This window comes from Battus philenor, unplaced genomic scaffold, assembly GCF_028537555.1.
Source record: "Battus philenor isolate CCGP_79_NKW_IND1 unplaced genomic scaffold, ilBatPhil1.0.hap1 SCAF_2, whole genome shotgun sequence".
NCBI lineage: Eukaryota > Metazoa > Arthropoda > Insecta > Lepidoptera > Papilionidae > Battus > Battus philenor.
Window position 1 is genome coordinate 8,311,457 of NW_027181682.1, and position 23,430 is coordinate 8,334,886.

At 31.7% G+C, this 23,430-nt stretch overlaps 2 protein-coding genes across 3 annotated transcripts; both read left to right on the forward strand.

The window, feature by feature from the left end:
- The first annotated feature begins 2,724 nt into the window (after positions 1-2,724).
- serp (chitin deacetylase-like protein serp) lies at positions 2,725-10,977 on the forward strand. Its single transcript, XM_068765540.1, has 5 exons — positions 2,725-2,834; positions 7,431-7,594; positions 8,119-8,368; positions 9,292-9,613; positions 9,854-10,977. The coding sequence occupies exons 1-5, from the start codon at positions 2,780-2,782 to the stop codon at positions 10,680-10,682; spliced, it is 1,620 nt and encodes a 539-aa protein (XP_068621641.1). The 5' UTR covers positions 2,725-2,779; the 3' UTR covers positions 10,683-10,977.
- Positions 10,978-17,433: 6,456 nt separating this feature from the next.
- Positions 17,434-23,226, forward strand: verm (LDLa and CE4_CDA_like_1 domain-containing protein vermiform). Of its 2 annotated transcripts, none has more exons than XM_068765475.1 (5): positions 17,434-17,631; positions 18,486-18,624; positions 19,675-19,805; positions 21,433-21,582; positions 21,782-23,226. In XM_068765475.1, exons 1-5 carry the CDS (start codon positions 17,580-17,582, stop codon positions 22,939-22,941), a joined length of 1,632 nt encoding a protein of 543 aa, XP_068621576.1. In that variant the 5' UTR covers positions 17,434-17,579; the 3' UTR covers positions 22,942-23,226. The 2 variants fall into 2 exon arrangements, with proteins under 2 accessions (XP_068621576.1, XP_068621577.1); XM_068765476.1 differs by lacking the exon at positions 19,675-19,805 and adding an exon at positions 19,953-20,065.
- The last annotated feature ends 204 nt before the right edge of the window (positions 23,227-23,430 follow it).

The window sequence follows — 23,430 nt, forward strand, 5'->3', positions numbered from 1 at the left end:
CCGTAACGAAGATAATAGAGCTATGTATAAATAGATTAAAACTCAGGTACGTTAATGAAAGTATATTATTCGATGAGAAGATTATTCTTTATGACAATGTCTTAAGTCACCTACGAGTATAGGAGGTATCCGGAGGAAAATCTGGAACAGAAAGACAAAGAACAAAGCGTATAGAAGAATTAGATAGCCTATTTACAATTTTAGAAAAAGTAGAGATTGCTCATAGGGTTACTTTAGCTACCACTTTCCGAAATGCTAACTTCACTGTCAATACCATCAACCCTAATGATATAACTATATAAGGTACCCATCTTGAATAAAGTGGGACAATCAGCATTCTAGTGTGGAATGTTTTAAAATAACCAAGAGAGCTAAGAAGAGAATACTTGAAAAAGCAGAAAATTGTATGCAATGTGCAAGCAATCATAGTCATAAACCAGTTCTATGCACTGAACAATCATATAACAACAATAGGAAAAGAGATGAGTGTAATGTGAACAGAAAAAATATTATCACATCCCTTCAATCAGAAAGAATTATTCAACTCAAACAGCAGCCGTAGCGCAGTGCATCATTACTGCAGTAATGTGCAAACACAACATAAAGCCAAGTCTGAGATAGCGATGAAATAGTTTGACAGTAGCTCCCAGTGCTCATATATCGGTGTTTGTAACAGATATTTGAAGTCACCTCTTGCTCGGAAATGACAAGATATCTTCCAAAAGTCAAAAGCGAGATTGACCTTGTTACGCTATACCAAAGTCTCGCTTTATGAGGTTATAATGCGTCAATTTATTTGAATCTAATATATTGTTTTTTTCAAACCACCATGGGTTTCGATGTATTTTTGGTTATCCTCCAGTTTCTTGGATATGAATTAAGTGTTAACTTACGGTCTGACTCGACAATTTACTTGACTTATTCATCAGACCCCATTAGAGCGTGTCTCATTTTCAAAGTCCATATTTCCAGAATGGAATCGCGGGAACCACCACTTTAATGTTGTATTTGAATATATCAAAAAGAAACAATGATTTTAGCTACAAAAACTATAGAACAATTGGAAATATTAAAATCATAAAAATGAAACGAGTGATACTTTGTCCATAACCAATACTAATTGTTAATTATATGCAGTTATGTAGAAAAGCCGACAAAAGTGTTTAAACGATTTTGTTAATTATAAAAGAGGACTTAAAGGTTTCTCTTTTTTCACGAATTAAAAAATATTCGAGTCAAAAAATATGCAAATCAACTAATGCAAAAAAAAATTTCTTTATTTATTAGACAATATAACTCTTCTTATACCACAATTTGTATAAAATTTTTAAGATTTTTTTATCTACAAAATTACTTATTTTGTAACCAAGTTCTCTAGTGATTGTAGTAGATATGTAGTTTTAGATGATAAGAGCAGTCTTTTTAGGATTTCGAACAGAATTTTGTAACGAAAATTCGGTAGAGTTGTGCTTGTATGTAAATAACTAGCTTTGATGCTCCCAATACGCAATACACTAATGCCTACACACTATTTGGAGATAAATATGGGTGCACGGAGGTAACTTGAGCCTTCTACCAAGAATCACTTGTAACAAAAGGCAAGGAACATTCACAGCGTAAGGATGTCGTCGCGCCGCGCGTCTGCAAGTCCAATAATTGATTGAAAACAATGAAAAATAAAGTGTAAGAAGACACAAAACAGAATCATAAATATTACTATAGCAGATATAGCATCATACTGTAACATAATATTTTGTTTTATCTTTATAATGTTTCATTTCGAAGCTTGCAAGGTAAACTTATACGCACAACATGTAAACCTTAGGAATTAATAATTATTTCCTCATTTTAATATTATGACACATTTTTGAATCTTGAACCAATGGTTCTGCTAGATAGCAATAAAGTAATAGCTAGGAAATGTGACATAATTCCTTTATGTCAAATAAGTAAATATGAAAACTGACCTCATACATGATACAAATTTAATTTTTCACACATCTCTATATGTTTAAAGAATAGAATAAAAGGAAAGAAATTCATACTGTTTCAAGTATTCTATAATTATAGAAAATAAAGCGATATGTTAATAGTTGTTAATATTTTGTGCTATACAATTAATTGACAATTTATTCGTTGAGTCTATAGATCACGGTTAATCCTTATTACAGCAAGAAGTTACCTTAAATAACAGAATTCGTTTATGAGGTTTACTGTGTGTAGTTCTAATTCATGGTGCACTCTAGACGTTTATTAATTCTAACGATTTCTTTTAAAAAGTGTAATATTTTATTGGATTTATTTTGTTCGGATGATTATTATATTTACTATAGTTTTATTACACTACATTGTTCAAATGTATTGAATACGTTTTCTAAACAAAGAAAATGGTAACATTAATCTATTTAAATAAAAGTATTATTAAAGATCACACGTGTAGCGCTTTAAAAGTTTTATCAAAGTAATCTAATTACATACAGTGTACTAAATTAAAATGAATTCAACATTTATTATTTCAAATTTTGTCAAACAGGTCTGTGTCAAACACATTATTAAGTGCTGCCATAGAATATTGCCGTAGGCGTCAAGTTTCTGCACTTATGTATGTGTAAAGATGCGATAACTCTCCTGTTGGATGATGCAGGTGATTCACTGGCGATGAGTGCAAAGGGTGTTAGCAGAAGTTTAAGCGCAGTGGGCGAGAGGGGCGGCTGAGGCGCAGATTGAGGCCACTATTTAACCGCACGTTGGCCGCGCAACGACCTGTTGTGATCCCGTCATGGCGCGCTACGCCCGTGTCGCTACTTTAGCCGCGTGTCTCATATTCGCTTGCGGTGAGTTCTAACCTTTTTATTTTCGCCCACAATCATTGATCATTTCGCGAAGTCATATGTGACACGATTACACATTTACCCATCAATTTTTTATCAGTGGTTGCGTCAACACCTATTGTTTCACAAAAGTGAATAGTGAAGTTGCTTCAAACGCAGTTATCAAAGGACTAATCTCATCATCACCGCAAAAGTTACTAAATAGAGCTGCTCAACGCTATTCCAACGCATCAAATTATTTATAAATGTAATCAATGCGCCTCGAGCCTTTCAAGGACATCTGCAACTACACTTCACTGACAACTATCGAGTGTCACTTCTGCATGCCGGTACAGTGAAATCGAATTTAAAACGCATTGATTTTGTCACAATGTAGGACATATTTCGGGTTACGAAAACATGTTATCTGTCCGTACCAAGTGTTGCCTAACCGTGTGCATACACGCCAATTAATGAAACATTAATAGACTGGCTTATGTAAAGGTTTCGAAAATTTTACAACACTTGCATTAAAATAGATTAATCTTTTTTATTATGTATAAAGGCCCTAAAGTAGTTGAAATACGAATATTTAGTAGAAGTTGCGGCTGCTTAACGTAGCTACTGAGAACTTTCACATTCGCACAGTGTTGCGCGCCGCCGCCACTGAGGACCGTCAGTGACGTCACGCCAACCGTGGCCCTCGCAAGCGACGAGGTGGCACTTCGTTCAATTTATATACTAAGCATCACAAAAATAGATTTTTAATTATTAATTAGTTACAATACTATTACAATAACACGTTGATATACTACCTTTCTACTGATTTCATAAAATGTTTAACACAATTTACAGGTAAGTTTCAGTTAGAGAAATAATATATAACAATAAAACAGCATTGTTTAAGTTACATTTTATTAAGGTTCAAATATTTTTTTAGGTTGAATGAAAAAATTTAAAACAATATTCAAACAGATTGTCATGAAAAGTTATTATATATATATAGTTTTAATTAAACTAAATTAAATCAAATGAAGTAAGAACTTGAAATTAAAAAAACACAAATTTCATCATGTTTAGGTTAACACTTGACCTAAACATTGATAAATTTCTGTCATCCGTTATAGTGGTATTTGAAAGTATTTAAGAAATCAACCGGAAACGACAGGGGGAATAGACGTTGCAATTAGATAAACTAAGACGTAAACATATTGAAGTTTATATATATTATAGAGAGTTTCACGTTCGCTCGATGAACCTGGTATCACGTATTGTACATAAAATACTTGATTAATGAAATCGTACTAGAAATTTGAACCGTAAAAAAGAATTTTTATAAATCAATACGTTTTCATGATTAACAAAATTATTTTTATTGTCATTCGAACATTAAAATTGATATCCAAAATAATAGAATAAATCTCATTCTGAACTTAGTTCTTAAATCACTAATTACACAGACCGTTAGTTCAAAGGGTATGTAATTTACACAGGATAGAGAATTTTACAAATACTTTATTAAACTTAACTAACTTTGAATCTTGGTTATTGGTTTAATATTTAACACAATAGCACTTTTATATATTTGTTTTATCAGGTGAATTTATTAAAAGATTATTGTTTTTGTTGTATGTATATAAATTTACTCTTACATCAGCAATTAACACGGGTTTAAATAAGATAATTGAAAAATATTCTGAAATCTTTCATAATTCATGGTGGAAGGTTTGCTCTTCTGGAGGTCGTAATGCTTACACATTCCTATGCTTTGATGTGGTAGGCAGTGCATTTTGGATAATTACGAAATAACAAAGACATACCATCTACAATACGATTGTTCTCAAGCGATTTTATGTTTCAGAAACATGCATTGCATTATTATAGAACAGAGGTATCGCTCATCGTCAAGTGAAAGCACTGTTAGTTTTATCTTCATAGAATAAAAGAATTTCACAATTTTAAATGAGTGAAAATTTGTAATGATTAAAGTATTTTGGTATATATAATTACATTAAAACTTTGCACAGTCCTTCTCTTGATTATGAATTGATTATTTGATTGATTGCGGAGAATAATTATGACAGTTATGTGAAAAAAACGTTATTTTGTCATATAGATACATAAAACAATGATATATATTTCACTAATAAGATTATTTTAAAACATTTTTAACAAGTTATCGTATGAATGATAGCCGTTTCCAGTCTGTTAACTAGCTACATGTTATGTATGTTGTAAAACATTCAGAAAGTTTTAACAGCACACGAATTATACTGGTATGTTAATTAGTTGATATTAATTTTTTTTTATTTCATAGCGGAAAATTGTTAACTTATAAAAAGTGAAGTAATAATTAATAATTTCAATAATTTACCTTGCCGTATACTAATAAATTAACCTAGTTTCTTTTTCTTTCACAGATTTAACTCTCATTTGAAATAACTCATAAACTTCTATAAATGCTTTCATTATAAATAATTTGAACCTTTCCTGTTATAAAACCAGACCCAGGAGTCTTGACTCATGTTGATTCATAATGATATCTGTTTGTACTTAATATTTCAATCCTAAAAGTACAGGTAACAATACTAGGAAAGTCAGACCTTAGCTTTACATATTTATGAGGTCGAACTTTGGTATGCAGTTCGCGGTGTCGGTCGATGTCCGCGCCTCCTGGCATAACTGTCAATTTGTACACTATTCATAGAGTCAATTGATTACTTATTTTTACCAGCACATCACCATCAATATTTCAGCAAATGAAATCCATTGATGAAATTACGATTATTATTATACTAGTGTACAATTTAAGTATCAATAAAATTTAGTCTAACTCTTAAGCAAAAACTTTAAACAGAAAGTCTTAGTTTAAATTTATGAAATTAATATGAATATGAATATTTACTCGTAGTATGGAATTTGCCTGCTATATTTTTTGGCCACACATGTAGTTCACCGATACATAAGACATCAACGCGTACACGTTAGTTGCAGGTTAAAAACATTTACTACAGCGTCAATTAATTAACTCTGTTGTTTTAATTCAACAGCTTAAATATACTTGAAATAATAAAAGTATGAGCAAGCGTTAAATAAATAGCCGAGTTGCCTAAACACGTAGATCCGGGTTAAAGAGGACAAATTCATATTTTTCGTTTTAACGGTGTCAGTTTTGTGAAATAATAAAACTGTTATCTATATTTTTAAATACAATAATAATCCGGAAGAAACTAAATTCATATATAACATTGATGATTTTAAAAATTATTTAATTAAAAAATTACCGACTCATATTTTCAAAGCCGCCAGACCGTACAGAAAATTCAAGTCGAGAATTCTATACTTGAGTATTACCTGTGCGTACTTACAAGGTTGTCTGAGTTGTTGCACATTTTTATAGCATGATGTTATACGTATTGTCTTTATCTTTTAAATGACTTATCATACGTTATAGCAAATGCAGTTGCCAAAAACGCTTGTATTTATTCGTAAAAATATTTAATTGATTTAATTTTTTTTTAAATTTTGCATACCTACAGCGTATCTGTTTTTAACAGATTAAGATTTTTTTTGTTCGTTAATACAATCGTTTGGTTCCTTTGATAAATCCATCTCATACTGTTGGCAGCGTAAAAATATATCTAGTATAAAAATAAAATGCTTAAACATGCAAGTTGTCGCAAACAAGTTGTTATTAGAACTCCAAGTGACTTCGTTGTCGAGGCTATTGCGGAGACTGCCTCTGGCAAACAAGCAGTTAGATAATATTGCGAGAGCGCTGTTTCCTCGTGTTACGTGCTCTGCGCTCACGCACACAGCGTGAAAAAAAATCTTATTACTATCACAAATTAGTAAACATTATTCAATAGAACGGTTCAGTTAAAATGGGTGAACTAATTGGTTGTGATATTTATATGTACTATATATAAATACCTGGTTTTAAGAATATAGAATCTGCGAATCCTGAGTTTATTAAAGATATAAATGCCGAAAAGTTAACAGCATCGAACTTCACTATCGTTAAACCTATAATAAATGATTGTCTGTTAGTTATAATATGACGAAATAATTTTTACATATTAAATGAACAAAGCCATATTCGAATAGTTTAGAACAAGTTCAATAATAATTTACATTGTAGGCACATCGTTAACATTTCCTGATCCAAAACCAACGGTCAAGGAAAACAACAATTCCATGACCTTTTCGTATAAAAATAGTTTCGACAGTTTTGTTCGTACGAAGCATCAAACATTATGCATAATGTAACAATTTGGTATAGAGAGAAGATCATAGAAAGAGTTGTCCTTGTTGCTTGCTTAAGCGCTGACATTTCGACGCCAGTCAAATGTCACGTGCGCTCACTTCACCTTTGCCATTTGAAACTATAAGAAATCTTTTAGATCTTTAATGACAAAAAACTCGTCGCGACATATTTAATTAGTAAGTAGTTGCATTTTATTAGCATTAAAAACGATCATTATATTTATAGGAAATTTTATACCCGTACGTGGGTAAATAGAAACGGGTGACAATGGATATTCCCGGATGTAACTCTCATTTAAGGTTATTACTTAATTAACATAAACATGTTAACAATATTAGCATATTTTTGCGTAGCGGTTGCCGATGGACACCGATGGCGGCGACAAGCTGACGACGCGCCCAAGAAAGATGAAAGCCTGGAGCAAGAGTTATGCAAGGACAAGGACGCTGGCGAGTGGTTCCGGTTAATAGCCGGCGAGGGCGACAACTGTCGCGACGTCATCCAATGTACTGCCTCGGTCAGTGCAATAAGCAATTACTACTTTTACACTCAGAACCTTCCATGTAAAAATGACCATTTATATCAATGACATTTGGTTTAATTGTAAAGATTTAAAATACGTGATATAAGGAAACTTTTAAAGCTTATAAAATTAAAATGACTAGTTAAAACCTCATAGATGTAAAGCGTATTACATACAGAATTTTAATGCTGGTTATTTATATTAAATTTGCTATAAATATTTATGCGGTGTCGCGTAAGCCGACCTCATTTACATTTAGATTTATCTGTATGGACCGATTGTCCATATACGAATTGTTAAATCCAGCTATTTTGCAAGAGTCAAAATTTTAGTCAAATGACAAAATATATTTTTACTTCAAAACATTGTATATTTTTTAAACAAAAAAAGTGATATACCAATATTTTCGATTAAAATGGATGTTATACTCGTATTTAAATTTGTTACAAATTCCTTGAATACGTGAATCATGAATAATTTTACTATAATAAATTGACATGTTTTGTTTAACCGAACAGGGTATACAAGCTATCCGCTGTCCGGCTGGTTTGTTCTTCGACATTGAAAAGCAGACTTGTGATTGGAAAGATGCAGTAAAAAATTGTAAGGTGAAAAATAAAGAGCGCAAAGTTAAACCACTTTTGTACACAGAAGAGCCCCTTTGTCAAGATGGTTTGTTAGCTTGCGGAGATTCCACTTGTATCGATCGCGGGCTTTTCTGTAATGGTGACAAGGACTGTGCTGACGGATCCGACGAAAATTCCTGTGGTAAGTATGCATCAGTAAATTGAAACGCAAACTGTAATTAAATATATTAACAATTATTGCATTCGGAAGACCGATTTAATGTTCACAATTTTCTATATAAAGCACTAGTTATACGAACTTTTACACGCTTAAGTTCAGTATAACTTAGCAGAAAAATTCTGATAACTAGTTATAAGGTGTGACGAACGACCTACCTTAAATGCCAATCACTTGGCCTAGAAATATTCAATTTCAATGCTACGCCTTAAACAAATACTGCTTATGTAATTACATTAAAGTTAAAAGTCTACTTTTAAGTTTATCAGTGCATCATTAAAGGTATTAGTTTGTTCTTTAACGGTATATGTATATAATTTTCTTATTTTCATTAGTAAACATATCAACTAATATATATGTACAATTTACCAATTTTGTCTTTGTTTTGTCCAATCATGTCAAAATGAAATAGGAAAGATATAATTTTATATTACATACCTCTGCAAGCGAATATATAATTAATTGTAAATTTGTTTTGCAAGTGGACCTAGTGAACTTTAAAGTAGACACGGAAAGTATATAACCACATCCTGTTTCACAGACCGCTTGTTAAATAATTTATGTATTTATATACCGTGAATTGACTTCTTTGATGACTATGAAAATAGAATTGTATAATATGAATGAGAAAAAACAATATTGTTTTCTATCCGAACGCAAAGTATTCTGATGTTATTTTCATAATATCACAGTTGGTAATTAAAACAATATAATACAAAGTTTGAGGTAAACTTACAAATCACAAAAAAAAAATTCAGTACAGTTGAAGCGTTTTTTTGTAATGCTCACGTATAATACCCGACATTTAAAAATAATTAGTGTGTTATTAACACATTACCATTTATTACATTTATGTATTTTATTTACAATGAATTAATTTGTTGCAGACATTGATAACGATCCTAATAGGGCTCCCCCATGTGATACAACTCAATGTGTACTACCAGACTGTTTCTGTTCGGAAGATGGAACAGTCATACCTGGAGACCTCCCTGTTAGAGATGTTCCACAAATGATTACCATTACTTTTGATGATGCTATCAACAACAATAACATTGAACTTTACAAAGAGATTTTTAATGGAAAACGTAAAAATCCAAATGGGTGTGACATTAAAGCAACATTCTTTGTCTCTCATAAATATACAAATTACTCTGCCGTACATGAAACTCATAGAAAAGGACACGAAATTGCAGTGCACTCAATCACGTAAGATTGTTTTTTTTTTCAAAAAATGTAACAACTGATTCTATAATTAAAATTATAAAATAGAGATATTTTATAGAATTTATAAAAATAAGTATAATAAATTACGTTTTTCGTTTTGATGGTAACTTATATGTTTATGCTAAAACAGGACCAGACAGATTCGTAGCACATTTGATAATTTAATCATCAGAATAATCATCATTTAAAATCTTTTCACTGAACATTCTTTTATATTCTTAGACATAATGACGACGAACGCTTCTGGAGTAACGCTTCTGTCGATGGCTGGATCAAGGAAATGGCAGGAATGCGAGTCATCATTGAAAAATTCGCTAACATTACGGACAACAGCGTAGTTGGCGTGCGCGCTCCATATTTGCGTGTCGGCGGTAACAACCAGTTCACCATGATGGAGGAACAAGCTTTCTTATATGACAGCACTATAACCGCGCCACTATCTAACCCTCCACTGTGGCCTTATACTATGTATTTCCGTATGCCTCATCGTTGTCACGGAAATTTACAAAGCTGTCCGACTAGAAGTCATGCCGTGTGGGAAATGGTAATGAACGAACTAGATCGCCGTGAAGATCCTAATAATGACGAGTATCTACCTGGTTGCGCTATGGTCGACTCTTGTTCTAATATCCTCAGCGGTGATCAATTCTACAACTTCCTTAATCACAATTTCGACAGACATTACGAGCAAAACAGAGCTCCGTTAGGTCTATATTTCCATGCAGCGTGGTTACGAAACAACCCTGAATACTTAGAAGCATTCTTATATTGGATTGATGAAATTCTTCAAAGTCATAATGACGTATATTTTGTAACCATGACTCAAGTAATTCAATGGATACAAAATCCTCGTACTGTTACTGAAGCCAAAAACTTTGAACCCTGGAAGGAAAAGTGTGCCGTTGAAGGTATTCCTGCTTGTTGGGTGCCCCATTCCTGCAAGCTTACCTCAAAGGAAGTACCCGGGGAGACCATCAACTTACAGACGTGCGTGAGGTGTCCCGCCAACTACCCATGGCTTAACGACCCGACAGGCGATGGGCGTTATTAGGCGTCATGATCTCGCGCCGCACGCGCTTCAAATTAGTAATAAAATAATAACAACAGAAGGGTTACAGGAACGATATTTTTGAACCTGAAATAACAAAACTATTGTTTAGAATGATAGATTGTAAAAAGAATATATGAAGCTGTAATTAAAATGTGCTTAAGATGTATTTGTAACCCGTCTGTAGTCTAAGTACCTACCTAAATAAATGTAATATAGACTCACATGAATATTTAATAGGTCTGTTTATTACTTTATGTGATTTTCTACTGTAAGTCTGTTGGATAAAATAAAAATACAAAATATAAAATTTTAAGCGAATTTTTATTAACTACGTGTTAATTTAACCCTCACTTTTCAATTTTAAAATGTTCTTCAAAAACAAAACATTTTTTAAAAACTACATATTAATGAAACCATCTATTTGAAACATTTATCACTACAACATTTATTAGAAGGGTAATAAATAAATAAATAAAAAGATAAACTTTTATCAAGGAAATATAGTGATCCAAAATATATCAAAACTAGATCAATTATATGCAAATCTAGTCGTTTTGTTATCGAAATAATAATAAATATTAGCTACTCCTGATACTTAACTCGACACACAAAATAGAGGTTGTATTTATGGTATGTACATTATACTTTTGAAACTCACACACATGTATTTAGATACATGTCTAACTATCTACACGTGCATACATCTTTATTCAATGTATATCTATATATTGAACGAACAAATGTCAAACAAAAAAATCGGCAGCAGCTTTGGTCATCTTCGTTGAGTCAGCTTTCAAAAATTAAACCTACATCGTGCACATCGTGAGTTACATCTTTAAAAAGTCACCTTTTTGCACCCACATCAATGTAGCAAAGTTGAATTTTGTCTGGCTATTGATCATATGGTCAATAACCGCGTCCCATATCATTTTTTGTTCCACACGTTCGCAGAGGAAATATTATTTTTATATTACCTGCATAGCTTTACATTATTAAAGTTTTATGTAATGTTTACAAATTCTGTACTTAAAAATAAAGAGATTTTTAAGCTATCGAAACTAAAAATTTAAAACTTAAACTATTTTAGTTATAAAAGAAATAAAATAGCTTAAACGCTTGTTTTTGTATCAGACAAATTAAAATTCATATTAATCAGTAGTTAGCATATTATAAAGACAACTGAAATATAAAGAATCAAATGAATATAGTGGGATTACATAACGCCTTGTAGCGGTAAGCTATAAAAAAATTAAATAATTGTGGGTCGACACCAACGCACTGACTGTACTGTAGGTGTTGTATTGCACATCATTACTTCCAATTATGCGTCTATAGTTTAGAACAACAATAAACTTTCCATTTGATTTTGCAAATAACAATAAAAAACTATCATCATCAGTAGTATGGTTAGCATCTTGATCTTTGTTAGACAAATAGAGAGTCAGACGTTTCGTGCATGTATATTGAAGATATTAAGTCTATAGAGGTGCAAAAGAAATTGACGACGACTTGTATTAGTGAAAATAGTGAAAGTCACTTTATTCGAAATGATATATCCAGTACTCCGTTTTAATACATATCTAAACAAAAACGTTATAACTCATATTACATAATTAAAAATACATATTTTTAACGGCATTTATAGTTGTTATCACAAATAGACATCTTTAAGATTAAACAGCATATACCAGGCTAAGATTGTTCATACAAGAAAAAAATATAGACAAATATAAAATATAGACGTAGTACATAAATCTGTTTAAAAACCATCGTTTTTATTCTCGGATTATAGATGTGGCTGGCCTTTCACACATGCGTAAAGTCGTCGGTTGAACTCACGTTACCAAGAAACACACAGATAAAAGCAATGCTATAACTAGCTCTAGGTATACGCATTGTCGCAAGTGAAAGGAAATATCTTGAAGGATCCTTGACTCTTACGCGCCTACTCAACCGCGCTGCTACGTCGTGGGCTATACCTATTCTCAATACAGTGGTTTTCCTTTGCACATCTGAATATTATTAGAATTACTTGTTAGGACTTGCTAATAAACGAAATTGTTTGAAAAAAAATTAAATGTAGGTGTATGTGTTATCTCATACATTTTAATCCTTGATAATAATAAATAATACTAATTTTTTCTTAAAGACTAACGGATTGCTAAATGTCTTATTAGTCTTCTATTGAAGAGATGACATTAAAAGAAATGTCATGACTGAATTCTTTTAACCGAATTAATAATTATGTCTTCATTTGTTATTCTTACTAGATACTAATTGAGAATATCGGGCAGATTCGAAATTTAAATATTGAAAGGTCAATGGAGCATTTCAAAATTAGGTTTTTTGAATATGATTTCATTCATTTGGTGACATGTTAGTAAATATATAATAGAAGAATTGAACGCATGATACTGAGAATATCATGACGTCTGTACCGATGAATAAGTAGGCCAAGTATCCGGGTCGAATATGCACGTAACAACTGCATATTGGTAAGAAACTAGCATCGATAGGTTAAATGTTAAATCTTCGGAAACGTTACGCAACAAATAACACATCGCGTGAAAGTGTAAATCGTCGGACAACCTGAACATTATACGGTAAAAGCGGCAAAAAACCACCACCAAAAAATATTTTGATCAACTAATTTTACTCTAGTGGACTAGAGGCAAGTTGTTGTATTACTACAATTTTTTTTAAACGGTTTTTAAACATTAAATGTATATTCTACCTAAAATGAAGTGCTTCGTCGTAAGCTCGCATTCCTTGTGATATTACTAACTTGTAATGCGGCTTTTGTATAAAACATCTGTCTGGTTTCTCTCGTTGTGAATAATTACAAGAATTTAAGTCAAGTATAAACTGTACCCGTTTTCTGATGTAATTACTGTTGGTAGGTTATCCAAACCACACAATAACTTACGGTATATCGGAATTTTTAAATAAACAAACACATTTAATTTTTTGTGTAAATGGTGTCGAAGGGCGTAGGATCGAAGGAGGCTTACGGGGACAATAGCCCCGCTGGCACAAACCGGGGATGCCCCTCTCCCACTCCGCACCTCCCGAACAAGTGGGCCTCCGGACGAACTTGTTACATAACTATAGAAACACACCCGGATATTGCCACAAGGCCATCCATCCTCTATTTTTATGCATTTTATCTTAAATTCATATGTGCACTAAACTGTCCACGCTTAATTATTTTTATAGTCTTACGATTTATTGCAGATTCGATCCTTAAAAACGTACCATGCACAACTTTATGAATAATTTTAGTTGTGATTGACATAACCAAAAGCAACAGCCCTCTTTTACCGCTTAACATGTAGTTTTAAGCAGCAAAAGAATATCATATTCAAATTTAATTTTATTAACTGATTTCTCTACAGTTGTATAAAATCATTCGAAATCAACGATGGTATGTAATACCATATATCGTTACCTTTTTTAATGACATTTCATCGAAAACTTTTTACAGATAAATCAGAAGCTATTGAAATTATATAATGCCTTTGGTGACACTGAAAGTCTTTAGAACAGGCCAGTTTACAAATAATATTAAATAAAGAGATTTATCGTTCAAAAATAGATTTTTTTCATATTCGTAAGTTGACGACAGTTTAAAAATTACGTTTCCGCGACATAACTTATTTAACACGCGAAATTTTCGTTGCATAGTTTTTTAAGATTTTCACTCACCTTAGATCTCGATTAGTTTTTATTAATAAAGATCCATCTCGCGCTATTATTTACAATTGGTTCAAACGTGGTCATATTATCTTAGTGATGCAACTTCTAAAAGTAGCGCCAAAGTTGCACAGAACATTATAGAGTTTAATAAGAGGTTACCTATAAGCAAATTCGGGAAAGTTTGGTCATAGTCATGAGTCAATTGTGAAACACTGTAAATCATTTATGACTTGATACTTAGTTTAATTTTTCGTATTCAAAACCCTTGATTGTTATACGGGTATATTTTTAGGTCGGGTGGTTATACCAAATACTTTACATTAGATTTTAATTCAAATTATGTAAAATTGAATAATTTTGCATGAATCACCAAGAAGTGTAAAAAGTAAAAAAAAAAAAATTTTTCAGGAAATGACTTAGGAAAACGTGCAATTTAAATCCAAATTAATTTTACATATTAATTTAATTATAGCTTTACTTTTTTTATTTTTATGTAATTAGAAAACATGATGAAAAGTTAACTATAGACATATTTTTCTAAAAATATACAGAATATTGTAGGATATCTGCAATTCTGCTCGAAATTACCGAAGTCTGACAAAATAATATTATATTCTGATATTTAAATTAAAATATTGTTATTATGTATCATCTACTAACAATACTTGTAACAATTATCAGAAGATATAATGTTCCGGAAAACTTTACATTACGAAAGCAAGTTATACGTGTGAAGATATACAAAGTAACTTTCGCTTTCCCTTCTCTGAAACGAAAAGTTTATAAACATTATAACATGAATTTTATTCAAAATGACAAGATTCATCATTATCTATTTTGTATATTATATTGCTTCTGTATTAAGCATTACAACTATTTATGCCAACTACAAATGTAATTATTTTTCTTCATTATCCTAAAATAAATTATAATTCAACAAAAGTCGGATTTTACTATGAAATTATGACTTATTTTTAACACAAGTTACAGAAATCACACATTTCTTTAATTTTTAATACATAAAACTATGAAACAAAAGAAATAACTACAGAAATTATATTTCTTTTTCACATAATTTGGTAAAGAGTTGTGTACATTTCTAAATTTTATTTTTAAAATTTCTTAATAATGTTTAACTCTAACATTTCACCACCTTTTACACAAAATCAAATTATTATAATAAAGGGTGAAAGTTTCAAACATTTTAATTTAAAGGTTTATTTCGAAAGTAGTAGTGAATCTATGGGTAATTTTGATAGCTTTTCCACCGTATTGTTTCGAAATCCCTTATCAAATATACAGTTTTTATCTATTTAAACTGGTCACCTTATGATGCCTGTTATGTTAAATGTTTCCTTCTACAGAGTAACAGGTTTTTCATAACTTTAAATTTCCTTATTAATTCGATAACATTTAAATTATTATACTGGTTTTCTCTAAAGGCTTCGGTATTAGATAACAAATCGTTAAGTAGCACGTTTTAGGTCACAGATAGCAGAATGAAACAGTTTTGTGGGGTAAAAAATACATCAATTATGTAAAATAATATGCTAAAAACTATATAACGTAGGCGTTACGGGCCTGCGTTATACAGATTTTTCTTGTAATTTTGAATAATATAACTGTGGCTAATATTACATTAGGTAGTCTTAACTATAGAAATAATACGTCGTTAAGATAACTAAAACCCGTACTTCTTGTTTCATATTTGACGTCCTTCGTCTCATCGTTTAATAAATTAATTATGCAAATCAAGATTACAGTTTCGAATCTTTTTTCCATCTTTATTTGACATTGACATAAATTTTTTGAACACGTTTGAATAGCAGGCGAAAGTATTATAAATGAGCAAAAATCATAATATAATATAATATAATATAATATAATATAATATAATATAATATAATATAATATAATATAATATAATATAATATAATATAATATAATATAATATAATATAATATAATATAATATAATATAATATAATATAATATAATATAATATAATATAATATAATATAATATAATATAATATAATATAATATAATATAATATGATATAATATATTATAATATAATGTAACACCAACAAATAAAGGTAAAGAAAAGTAATAAAATAAAAGCGTTTAATAACGTCATCGACTCTAATATTTAGCCTAGACTAAAATATACAAATATTAAAATTAATCATACGATTAGTGTAATCAATATAATATTTACTCATATTATGTTTATTAACAGGAACAAAAATAAATCAAAAACACGAATGATATCTTTGAATCAAATGTCTCAAAATTGTAAAAATGATCACGTTGTCAATTTACTAAATATAATGATGCGGTTATTCGAACATTTATCGATGCTGTTCATTTAAGCGGCATTGAAATATTTATTAAATTAGATTTGAATAAATAAATATATGATGATGATGAACTTGACTACTAGACTATTTAAATATTAACAGGAAATAATTTTTTTTCATTATATTACCCATTTATTAATATGTGTAAGAATTTCGAAAAGGATTAAAATTAGCATTTGAACTCACGTTATTTAATTACTTTTTTACCTCTGATTACTAAAAATTAACTATTTAAAGTATAAAAATCAAATTAACATTTAGCCCAATAAAAGACTTCCAACTCGATCCGTGGCCTTAAAATCCGTATTTGTAAATGCTTAATCATTATATTCAAACAAATCTATCATGTTAGTTAATAATATATTATGGAATAATATATTATTAACCAACATATATTTCATTAAAATACGACCCGTGTAAGTTTTATTTAGTTAAATTATTTTTTCTCTCTTCACCATTAGAAAAACTAATTAACCTATTTCGACATGTATGTTTACCAGTTGCAAATCTTTACAGTTTTATGTATTTTCGCACATTTGTGAATATAATGATATAATTTGTAATAAATATAATAATTTCACTAGACTACTTAAATTATCTTTTTTTATTTAAAAATTTTTCTCCGTTGATCCCAGTAACGTCACCATGTGGTTATTAAAAGCTGCGTCGGTGATGTGATGAATTACAACTGCGGGAGGTTTTGTGAGCATAAGACGGGTGTATTCTCGACGTGCTGGCGTCGTCGACTTGGTTGCTTATATAAATAGGTGAAGAGGGGCAGCAAACACCTCTTGCACTTTCTTGTGGAACGCGACGCAACGGCCAGTCCTAACCGAGCACCATGGCTCGACGCGCGTATCTCTGTCTCGGTGTTATATTACTCGCATACTCTGGTAAGTAATAGAGCATACTAGTTCTCTTTATACATAACTATTTCTAGAGTTTTCCAACCAATTCTACATAGTAAGTTTTACATAGTAATGATTAAAAGTAAAATAACTTTTATTTATTCTTAATGTGATATATCAAAGGAAATTCAAATTAATTAAACTAAAAGCTATTGAAAAAACTCCATTATTTTTTATTCTTATTTAAATTACTACACTAAAGGACAATACCATTTTTTGATTATTGAAAATATTTTATCATATTTTTATGTAATATTTTAAAAAATTTTACTGTTGCCTTTCCGTCACCTAGAGTTGGAATATAAGCTGCCTATCCAGGAGAGGGTAGAATGTATAGCAAGCTCATGAAAACATAAAGCTAGGAACGACAAAGAAATAACACCGGTTACTTACGTGGCGAGTGCTGACCTCGATTTCTTTTTACGTTTAACTTTCAATGCCGTTTTCGAATCAGTCGCAAAAGTTGCAACTTATATATATTATATCTTAATTCCTATTGAACTTTTTAATTTTTGGTCAAAGTAAAGTTCAGCATTAAATCTACAAGTCATTCCAAAATATTCGTAATGTTATTTGCACTCCTGCAACGTAGTTTATATATAAGAGACATTTGATGCCTACATGAAACGTTATTACATTCTGGCACCCGCGTATAGAAACCAACGGTTACGTTAAGCTTAGTTCGTTACTCAATAAACTTGTTCAGCCGGTAAAATATACTTCATTACCACATAATATGTTACAAATCTTGCAGTTTCTGCAAATGCAATAAACTTTCGCTTGAGTTTACAGATCATGTGTTCTCACGCCACAGATTGTAAAACTTGATTGTTTTGTAGTGTGTGGCGAAATCCGTGTGAAGCGGCAAGAGGAAGACTCTGGAGGTGATGACGTCAACCCCGAACAACTTTGCGATGGCCGCCCCGCTGACGAATATTTCCGTCTCACCACCGAGGGTGACTGCCGTGATGTCGTTAGGTTAGATTCGCAAACCTAGCAATAATAAACAAAAACATTGCCTAATATTAATGCAATAAGAAAATATCGCATTCTTTTTCGAAAATCATAACAGCGGTTTGCAAATTGCTCTTGTCATAAAGCAAAGTGCCGTTCTCTAAGATTTAAATTATTTATAGGTGCATGCCAACAATGCACAGAAATTAATATTCAAAAACTTGATATTCAAGGCAGTGAACGGAACAATCCACAGTCTATATCGTGCCTTGAATATTAGTCATAGACTAACTTTGGCAGTACAAGCAAGGCAAATGAGCTTTGATCTTCTTTACTATAAGTATATTCTTAAAATTCTTTGCATTTTTGTAACACGGATACGAAACAAATTAAAATAAAAAATAAAATGTATTAATACTATGAAACAAATTAACAATAAAGTCCAAAAATTAGTTTACTAAATTTGTTTTTGGATTACGGTTACGAGTTTTCCTAAATATTTAAATATCACTTATGTGTAATATGATACCATTTTTATTGGCGTTTGTTTTTACATGTATTGTTGGCGTATATTTTAAAGAAAACTTTCAAAATAATAAACTAGACGATTATTTTTTATGATCTTCTATATTATTACAATATATCACACTGTTGCGTCTAAAGTGAATAAGTGCGCATGATAACTGCGCTTGTTCACATTTCGACCGTCCCGTCACTTTGCTAGTAAACAGGTCTTTACATAACCCGATACTCGCTTCTAGTCGTATGACGGGTATGCGGTTTTTGTTTGAAATTTGTTTTGTTCATACAAAATGAATTATGTACTTGCTGAGAGATTTTTTATGATTTATCATTATGTAATATTCTTAACTAATTTCGTTTTATTAGTATTTTTCAGACTGATGACGAAACTATCCTTTATTAAATTATCACACCGTTAAATGATACTGAAAACCATTAATAACGAGAATTATTACATTTATTTGTAATGACAACCATGAGTAAAGTTTACAATGTTAATAGCAAAAATTCTTCTAAGTAATTACTTTGAGCTGAAGATATGGCTGTATGCAGGTGCGACAAAGGTGCTGAAAATGGCGTAACCAGACTTGCTTCTGTACGGTGTCCTATCGGCCTAGCCTTCGATATCGACCGTCAGACCTGTGATTGGAAAACACGTGTTAAGAATTGCGATAAACTAGAAAGTAAGTTAAACTAAACAAGGAAGTGGTCGTGCGAAGGGCTACTCGATATACGCCATCGCGTATTTCCGTATTTATATAGTCGGCCTTCGATACTTCCACTTCCTATTATTTTACATTTAATTTAATATATATTTCTTATTAACGCAGGTGCACTAGGTCAGGTCTTAAACAGATCACTTGCCCGTCCGGCCTGGCTTTCGATCTCGATAAACAAACCTGCGATTGGAAGGGTAAAGTGAACAACTGTGACAAAGTCGAGAGTAAGTTCCGATAAAGAAGTATTCGCGCGTAGCGAGCAACAGGGCTTGGGTGAAGGGGCCGCGACGCACTGTAGATTTGGTGAATTGCATGAGGCCCCGTATTGAGGGAGCGGCCCGCGATAGGCCCGTACCACTAGTTGAGCATTAACATTTCTTCACATAATAAACTAGCACCTAATAGCAAACTATAAACATACTATCATTAAACGAATGTAACTATTTATTTATTATTAATTATAAGAAAGTATGTAGATACGTGCATATATGTATACATAAATATGAATTTATGAACAAAAAAAAGCAACAAAAATTCTGAGTTGCAAAAATAATATGAAGACATGTTGATGCAATTGGTTACGCTTGATAAAACAAGCGATATTAAACTGTACGCTATGAATAAACTTCATAACAACACCAAAACAACTCTTACACGTTGCGATACAAACACCAAACGAAGTCTTTTTTCCATTAACACTTAATAATTTTATCAACAATCTTTCTCAAATGCTGCCGTCTGCTAACGCTTTCTTTAATTCACTTAGCACTTACTCAGGAACGGGTTTTGTCAATACTAATTTTCTGTTTCAATGAGGTGACGGTGTCATGTAGAATAGTATGTAAGAATAATAATTAAGTCTCTTATTAGATCACGTGTAAATACGCAGCATAATGAATTAACACGATCATTAAGCAAAAAAGAAATAAAACCGTGAATTTCATTTCTTCCCTTATTATAATCATCATTACATGTTTTTCGTGACAACGGCTGAGAAGAGTTTATAAACTCAACACGTCGGATAGCCTTTTTCACGAATTGATAATGATCACGCGCAATAATCCTATTATGGATAAGTTAATAGTAATAAATAAGTAACTTATTCATAAAAAATATTCCAATCTTCAGTATGGATTCAATGTTTCAGTACTTTTTCTTTTAAAATTTGCAATATTAAGTTATCAATCACATATATACATGTTCGTATCTTCCCAAGCACTTGTCATTTTCATTTTTTTCTTAAAGCAACACATTTTCTCTTAGATTAAAACAATCTATTCTGTAACTAATTAAACACATGGAACTTGGCTATACTTTTTAATCACGTATCAGCTAAGTAATTCTTTTACATACTCTTCCTATTAATTTTTCTATGATTTTAACTCGGTCATACTGTCACGCTTTACTCTCTCATTTTCTTTTTTACAATGACCCCCTTTCCACACTTCTACATAGAAGCAAATTACACAAACGATTTGAAGAGCATAGGTAACAAACGCTAGGAGTCAGTAAAACGTTTCAACTGGGAAAACGATATTTGAGACAAAAATCACATTACTAAAAAAATACTTACTGTCCTTTTATTTTATAGAACCAAGGAAAATCCTGCCTATACTGAAAACAGACGAGCCTATTTGTCCTGAAGGAAATCTAGCGTGTGGAAGTGGCGACTGCATTGAAAAAGCGCTATTTTGTAATGGAAAACCTGACTGCAAAGATGAGTCAGACGAAAATGCTTGCAGTGAGTATAATCACTCACATTCGTATTCATTACATAATTTCAGATTTATAAACAAATGCCGGATTAAATTAAAACAAAGTAAACATTTACATCAATTCTTGAAAATAATATTTTTTCGTAATAAATAGCGCAGTAACACAACAATATTACTAAAAAGACACAACTTTGTGGTATAATTAAATAATATAATTATTTACAGCTGTCGACGTGGATCCGAACAGGGCTCCCGACTGTGACACAAACCAATGCACGCTCCCAGACTGTTTCTGTTCTGCTGATGGTACTCGTATTCCAGGCGGAATTGAACCCAATCAAGTGCCACAAATGATTACCATTACGTTTAACGGTGCTGTAAATGTTGATAACATCGATCTTTATGACCAAATCTTTAACGGTAATCGCCATAATCCTAATGGATGCCAAATTCGTGGTACATTCTTTGTCTCCCACAAATACACAAACTATGCAGCCGTTCAAGAATTACACCGTAAAGGTCACGAAATAGCTGTTTTCTCAATAACACACAAGGATGATCCTCTGTACTGGTCGGGAGGAAGCTATGACGATTGGCTCGCTGAAATGGCGGGCGCTCGTTTAATTGCTGAACGTTTTGCCAACATAACTGATGCCTCGATTATTGGAGTTCGTGCTCCATACTTACGCGTTGGTGGAAACAAGCAATTTGAAATGATGGCTGATCAATATTTTGTCTATGATGCTTCAATTACAGCTCCTCTTGGCCGCGTTCCAATTTGGCCTTACACCTTATACTTCCGCATGCCACACAAATGCAACGGCAATGCGCATAACTGCCCTTCAAGAAGCCACCCTGTTTGGGAAATGGTTATGAATGAATTGGACAGAAGAGACGATCCTACTTTCGATGAATCTTTGCCTGGTTGTCATGTGGTTGATTCTTGCTCAAACATTCAAACAGGTGATCAGTTCGCACGTCTTTTACGCCAAAACTTCAACCGTCACTACACAACCAACCGCGCTCCACTTGGGCTACATTTTCATGCGTCTTGGCTTAAATCCAAGAAGGAGTTCAGAGATGAGCTAATCAGATTCATTGAAGAAATGTTGGAAAAGAATGATGTTTACTTCACATCATTAATTCAAGTAATTCAATGGATGCAGAACCCTACAGAGCTATCATCCCTACGTGATTTCCAGGAATGGAAACAAGATAAATGTGATGTTAAGGGTCAACCGTTTTGCTCTTTACCAAATGCATGTCCATTAACAACTCGAGAGTTACCAGGAGAGACACTCCGCCTCTTCACTTGTATGGAATGTCCAAATAACTACCCATGGATTTTGGACCCTACAGGAGAGGGATTCAGCGCGAAGAAGTGATCTCGTTAAGTTAAATTAAAAGACTGTACACATGTAAATAATACTCAATAATAATGTTAATAAAACAAGTCATCGTAAACATGGCTGGGCATCCGATATCAACTTCAAATACATGATTGTTTTAAATATTTAGTCCTTCAATTATAATTTTCTTATTGCCCTTTACGTTGATTTTTGAAGTTGATGTTGTGAATACAATTCAAGAAACGCCTTACCACCTACAAATATAAGTAAAATATATGTGTCAAGTAATTAAAGTTGTTAAAAACTAATGGACAATAAATATTAAATTGAAATTTATTTTATTTTATTATAACCATAGATGTACTTGGTCATACGAACAGTTTTGCAAAAAGTTTAAATACCTCTCACAAAAATGAAGAACACAGTTGATATAATAGAAAAGACATATTACAAAAGCAAGGTTAAAAATCTTTAATAAATGATAAATCATAATAAACCCTGAACATAAACAAAATTTTATTAAAA